The sequence below is a fragment of the Penaeus monodon genome, chromosome 41 (assembly GCF_015228065.2).
Source record: "Penaeus monodon isolate SGIC_2016 chromosome 41, NSTDA_Pmon_1, whole genome shotgun sequence".
NCBI classification, from domain to species: Eukaryota; Metazoa; Arthropoda; class Malacostraca; order Decapoda; family Penaeidae; genus Penaeus; species Penaeus monodon.
The window spans coordinates 5,630,592-5,638,091 of NC_051426.1; the positions used below are offsets into that span (position 1 = coordinate 5,630,592).

The 7,500-nt window shown below is 35.5% G+C and overlaps 1 protein-coding gene across 2 annotated transcripts in view; it reads left to right on the plus strand.

Moving 5' to 3' along the window:
• LOC119598669 (seipin-like) overlaps nt 1-7,500 on the plus strand; it is a 19,841-nt gene that overhangs the window by 1,964 nt on the left and 10,377 nt on the right. The window contains exons 2-3 of one of the 2 annotated variants that reach the window (XM_037948387.1): nt 4,915-5,060; nt 5,324-5,502. In XM_037948387.1, the coding sequence (XP_037804315.1) occupies nt 4,915-5,060; nt 5,324-5,502 (325 nt within the window). The remainder of the gene's footprint in view (nt 1-4,914; nt 5,061-5,323; nt 5,503-7,500) is intronic. The other variant, XM_037948388.1, reaches the window with a different exon arrangement.

Below are 7,500 nucleotides of genomic sequence, written 5' to 3' on the forward strand. Positions count from 1 at the left end.
TAAACGGATGGTTTACTTTAAAGCTGGGGAGTAAACATGAAGAGAAACTTGAAAATTGTTTTGCGCAAAAGTTAAATCCCCTCCTTTTAATCCAATGTTAAGTACTTTCTTTTCTTCACTTTCATGATATTAATTACATCTTTAAATTTCATGGTGATCCAAAAAGGAAAAGGTTGCTGAAAGGGGCCCGTCCCCCGGGCTCCTGATTTTTCAGGTCTAAATTATATGTAAAATTATCAGAAAAGGGTTTTATAGGGGGTATTAGCATCAAAATCTCCCTCAAACTCCTCTTTACAAATTCTTCAACAAAGTTCTATTTGCCTTCGGGTACTGCTTAAGGGAATTGGGGGGGGGGGCTCCACTCCCTAACTCCCCCCGGAAATATTGTCTTCACCTGCTACAGAGCAAGATGGACTCCCCCTTTGGGCTGTGAGCAGTGTTTTCCTTTATTTTTTCCCCAAAATTTGGCACGACTTATAAAAAGTCATTTCATTTTTTGCCCAGCTTAGTGAGTCCTATCAAAAAGACTACTTTTTTCCCTTTCCCAAACCCCCCTACATGAGGTATGTCACAAGGCTTTTCTTCTGGCCTTAGACTTGGTAAAGCACAGCATAAGTTCCCCTTTTTTTTATAAAATGGGACTTTCCAAATTGAACAATAAATTACCAGGAGGCTACAATGGTAATTTTTTTTATCTATGACAGCATAAAACTCCAGAAAGAAAAAAAATTTCTCAAAGTTAATGTAGTAAATTTTTAAATCTGTTTTTCATTAGGGGCAACCCCTTCAGTTTTCCTTTACAGTCTTTTTTCCAAACCCCCCCATCCCCCAAAGTTTAAAAGAATTGCTGAAACTATAGGTTTTGGGTTGGGAGACAAAATTTATAGGGGTGTTTTATTTCATGACTGCTCTTTTTTTACTGAGATTAATCGGCAATAGGTTAATCACGTGGCAGGGTTCTTAAACTAGGGCAATTGAAGAGGATTTCTTTAGATGATGAAAGTTGAAGAAACAATTTTGCAGACACAAATGGTAATGCCATAAAAAAGGAATTTTCAGTAAACTGCTCAAGCCAAAGGCCCTCAGTATTCCCGTGTTTCGCTCGTCTTGTGCTAATGAAGTGAAGGGAAGTTTGGAAGGGGCGGGGGGTTAGGGGGGGAGTCTCCATCACTTTCCTTGGCCATTTTTAAAGGCATTTTTTAGTTCACAATTAGATTTTTGAAAAATTTTTGTAACTTGGGGATTTGTAGCTAAAGCATTAACCCGCAAATATAGAAAAGAACTTACTTTTTAATTTTTTTTATGAAGTGACCACACTCCTCTCAACTAACTATTATTCCATCCAGCAACCGTGGAGGTTGCTTGGAATGCAAAAGAAATATTGCTGCAAAAAAACTGACAAAAATTTCCCAAATGGGGCAAAACCCCTGAACCCACACCCGCCCTTTGTTTCTAGCAGCATATTTTCTTAAATTTTTTGAAATTTTTCCGGACAAATTTTTTTACCATGAATGTTTTTTTCTCCCCTTTTTGGGGAAGTGGGCCCTTTAAATCTTCTATACCTTTTGGAGTCATTATGTGAATATAACACCGCCCCCCTCAAACCTTGAAAAGCCAAACTGTAAGATACTCCAAGCAAAAAAACTTGGAAAATAAAGGCACAAAACCCTAACTGAAAAAGGGGCTTATAGTGCTTGCATCAGCCTCTTTGCCTGCAGCAAACTTATTTGTTATATATATATAATTTTATATATATTATTTAAATATTATATATATTATATATATATATTTATATATATATATATATCCGGTATAATATAAAATATATTATGAGGTATTATAGGTATAATATATAATATATTATATAATTATAATATATTTTAAATAATTTTATATATATATATATATATTTCCTATATTATATCCCATAAAATTATATCCTATTATAAACCTATAAATAAATTTTTATAATATTTTATTATATATCTATATATATATATATATATATATATTATATATATATGTATAATATATATATATATATATATATATATATATATATGGTATATATTATTATATGTATAGGTATATCTATATATATATCATATATATATATATATATATATATATATGGTATATATATATATATACCCTATATATATATATATATACCTATATATTATATATAATTATACTATATATATATATATATACTATATATATATATATACTTATATATATATATATATATATTATATATACCTATATTATATATACCTATATTATATATACCTATATTATATATATATATATATATATATATATATATATACAATATATAGGTTATATATATATAGGTATATATATATATATAGGTATATTATATATATATATATATATATATATATATATATATATATATATCATCATCATCATCATCATCAGGGGGCTAGCGCATGGCCGCATCCACCCTTCGCTTCCAGCCACGAGGATCCCTCGAGGCGAGTCTCCAGGCAGGCACACGGCCCATCTCTAGTTCCTCACGACAGGTCTCGTCGAGCTGCCTAAGCCATGATCTCCTAGGACGTCCCACAGGTCTCCTCCACCCAGGGTTGTCTAGCAGAGAGACAACCTGGTGGGCAGGGTCGTCCATAGGGAGGCGAGCTAGGTGGCCATATAGCCTGAGTTGCGATCCCGATTATGCAAGTAACAGGTCCCATGCCAGTCTCACGGTGTAACCGCCGGTTGGACACGTGGTCCTGCCAACTGTACCCCATGATCCGGCGAAGGGACTTGTTACAAAAGGCATCAAGGCGAGACTCCAAGGCACTGGATAGCGTCCAGGTTTCGCTTCCATAGAGCAAAACTGGAAGTATCAAGGTCTTGAAGACATATATATATATATATATATATATATATATATATATATAGGTATATATAAGTATATAAGTATATATATATAAGTATATATATATAAGTATATATATATAAGTATATATATATAGGTATATTATATATAGGTATAATAATATAGTATATATATATATAGGTATAGTATATAGGTATATGGGATAGGTAAGGTATATATATATAGGTATATATATATGTATAGTTATATTCATATATCATATATATATATCTCATCTATATATATATCATCTTCTTATATCTCTTATATATATTTAGGTTATATAGTATATATACTTATTATATATTAATCTATTATATCTCTCAGGTATCATATAAGTATATTTATCTATCTTATCAAGTATATTATATAGTATAGTCTATTGTAATATATATACATACGGTCATATATAAGTTATTTATTAGTATATACTATCAGTACTATATATATAGGTATATTAGTATACTATATCGTATATTAGTATATATATCTAGGTATATATTCTAGGTATTATCTCATCTAGGTTTCGTTTACTTCATATTCTATATACTACTACTTATCATCATCATCTCTCTATATATCTCTATCTCATATATTATCTACCTCACTCCTATCTATATATTCATTACTATATATATATTATACTCTATTATTCATATCATATATATATATTATCTATATTATATATATATATATATATCTATATTCTCTCTATCTATCTATCTATCAGTATATACTAGGTATTATATATATATATATCTATCTATATATTTATATATCTATATCATATCTATATAATATCATATCTCTATTCTATCTCTATAGGTATATTCTTATAGGTCTTATATTAGGTCTTCTTCGATTGTCTATCCTCTCTGGTATTTATCTCTGGTATATTTATAGGTTTATTATATAGGTCTATATTATATAGGTTCATATATATATATTCAGTGCTGGTCCCAGCCCGGATAAATAGAGAGAATGATTACCTACAAGGTAACACCCGGCACTCTCCGTGGAAAGGAACTGGGGACCCTACCCACGTACTCACCCAAGCATCACACATGAAAACTAATTAACTATCAGCTGTGACCACGGCGGCTCAGACATGAACCTACCGTTAAAAGAAGAATATATATTATATATTATATATATATATATATATATAATATTATATAATATTATAGTATAGGTATATATATATTATAGGTATATATATAGGTATATCTATATATTCATATAGGTTATATATATATTATATTATCATTATATCTATAATATCTTCTATATTATTATAATATCATATTATCATATATATTATATATATAATTAATTGAATTTCTCAATTTGTTTTCCTAACTTCCCGGTAATCTCCCTCCTCCCCCATGGCTCCTTCAATGATGCTGCAGATTCTGTCTTCGGTTCCTGGCATGACTCAGGGGTTTCCTTGTCTGTCGCATGGCAGTGAGAGACTTCAGGATGCCGTAAAGGAGAGGAGACGGCTAACAAAATGGTTATTAGTCTTACAAGTGTTTATTTTATGTTTAAGGTTTTATTAAAGTGATTATTTTATTAAAGGGATGTTTTAGATGAAGATGGGCTAGGTGGTGAAGGGATGATGATGTGATTATTGCAGAGTTTTTACCATTTCTGCTTTTATTCTTTCTGTTGTACTTTCTCTCTCCCTCTCCCTCTCCCTCTCCTTCTCCCTCTCCCTCTCCCTCTCCCTCTCCCTCTCCCTCTCCCTCTCCCTCTCCCTCTCCCTCTCCCTCTCCCTCTCCCTCTCCCTCTCCCTTCCCTTTCCCTTTCCCTTTCCCTCTCCCTCTCTCTCTCTCTCTCTCTCTCTCTCTCTCTCTCTCTCGCTCTCTCTCTCTCACACAGTCTTTTCATGCCATTTTTTCCTATGTATATCATAGAAAAGAAAAGATGAAATATTGTTTTATTTTGCAGGAGAATGCCTAATTAACTCCTCAGCAACAATGCTTACCACATTCCTCCTCTTTTAGGAATGGCAGGGAACCCTGTACTCCATGGTTGTGTTTGGAGCAACCATGGTGGTGATGTTCTGGGCGAGTGTGTTCCTCTACACATCGTTCTACTTCACATATATGCCCCAGGAGTCCATTACGTGGCCAATGCACTTCCAGTACAAGTAAATGTCGAGTGAAAGATATTATTATATGTTGTTTTGGTAGGTGATTTGGCTTGTTTATGTTTTCCGCTGGGAGTCTTGATACTCATGTAGCAAGAGAATGGGACTATGGGAGTATTTTTGTTGAGATTAGTCAATGAGTATGTATATATCTGTGTCTTGTATCTGCCTGTCTCTGTATATAGACATGTATGTGTATATATATATTTATTTTTTTATTTATATATATATTTTTGTCTTTATGCATTTAAACCTGCCAACAGAGCGTGTGAGGATCGGCCAGGCATCTGCACCAACCCAGAGGCTATCATCAGTGTGACTGATCCTGCAAGGGGTTCCCTCCTTGCCCGTGGCCAGAAGTACCGCGTTGTGGTTGATTTGGAAATGCCAGAGTCGACAACCAACCAGAAGCTAGGTAATGAACCGCACCTTTTCTCCTCAGGTTTGTCTGGGTGTCCACCGTCCAATGCATGCATAGGCCTGCAGCTGGCATAGCTTGGTTTGGTTTTCATGGTTTGCACTTTTTTTCTCTTTTTCTTTTGTACTAATTTTGTTGGAGAGGGGAAAGCTTGGTGAGTGAAGTGGGTAAAAAATATGCTCTTACTACTGTCAGTGACACTTGAGACTGAAATCAGAATATTTCCAAGGAAGTATTTAGATATGAAAGCATTCTCTCTCTCTCTCTCTCTCTCTCTCTCTCTCTCTCTCTCTCTCTCTCTCTCTCTCCCTCTCCCTCTCTCTCTTCCTCTCTTTCTCTCCCACTCTCTCTCTCTCTCTCTCCCTCTCTCTCCCTCTCTCTCCCTCTCCCTCCTTCCTTCTCCCTCTCCCTCTCCCTGTCCCTCTCCCTCATTCCTCCCCCCACCTCTCTCTCTCCCTCCCTCCCTCATTCCCTCCCCCTCTCCCTCCCTGAGTTGGCATTTTCCCAGGAAATGCATCTCCCACTTGGATGAAAAACAAGGAAGTGAAGGGAAATATGGGTGAATGACTGCTCATGCAATAAAATACTAGGAAATAGCTGGTAATACATGATGAACACAGACAACTGACATAGCAAGAGTCATGGTTGCACATAAGTTGTATTTATTGTATGCAGCTTGTGTATTCATCTTGGTGCTTTGAAATGTGGAACAGGACTGTAAACATTTATATTAATCCCTTAGATTCTGGTAACATGACCATCATGACACGAAAAACATGCCGTCATGAAAAAAATTGGCAGAGGGTCGGTGATAGTAATATACCATCATGAGAATTTCTGCTGAAGGTCTGGGTGATGGGAACGACGCACCGCAAGTGTACAAAGCTCTTGGATGGTGATTTGATGATGGACATTTAGGGAAGGGATCTTCTATTATGTCAGTGTAATCTACCCTGCAATACCTATGGCTTGAAAGAGGACTGGATCCAGGGAGGACACTATTTCCATGTGCTAGATCCTACTCTTAACTACTGTGACCAGAGGAGCAAGGTTTATTGCAGAGAATTGAATATTACCCCCCAAAAAAAGAAAGACCACTAACAAAATGTTGCTTATTGTTATTGCTGTTGCACAGTGTTCTAGACTACTGGGAGATATGATATGGAGTTTGTGCAAGAAAAATAATCTGTTACCATTTGTATTCATTTACTGTTAGAAATCGGTAACCAATGAATAACCTGTCAACAATAAAAGTAATTAAATCTATTAATTTTCCTTGGGAATAATGCAAATACCTCACCATAGTAAGGCTCTTGTCAGATTATAAGATAGCATTCAGAGAAAACAAATCTGTAATGAACGAACTCCATTCATATGCAGAAAATTCAGTACTGAATATTAAATAAAATTTACAATTGTATCTCATTTCTCTCTCTCTTCTCTCTCTTTCTTCTCTCTCTCTCTCTTCTCTCTTCTATCTCTCTCTCTCTCTTCCCTCTTCTATCTCTCTTTCTCTTCTCTCTTCTCTCTTCTCTCTTCTCTCTTCTCTCTTCTCTCTTCTCTCTTTCTCTTCTCTCTTTCTCTTTTCTCTTTTCTCTCTCTCTCTCTCTCTTCTCTCTCTCTCTCTCTCTCTCTCTCTCTCTCTCTCTCTCTCTCTCTCTTCTTCTCTCTCCTCTCTCTCTCTCTCTCTCTCTCTCTCTCTCTCTCTCTTCTCTCTTCTCTTCTCTCTCTCTCTCTCTTCTCTATCTTCTGTCTCCCCTCTTCTTCTCTTCTCTCTATCTCTTCTCTCATTCTCTCTTCTCTCTCTCTCTCTCTCTCCCCTCTCTCTCTCTCCTCTCCTCTCCTCTCCCTCCTCTTCTCTCTCTCCTGTCTTCTCTCTCCTCTCTCTCTCTCTTCCTCTCTCTCTCCTTCTCTCTCTTCCTTCTTCTCTCTCTCTTCTCTTCTCTCTCCTTCCTCTCTCTCCTCTCTTCTCCTCTCTCCTCCTCTCTCTCTCCTCCTCTCCTCTTCTCCTCTCTCCATGTT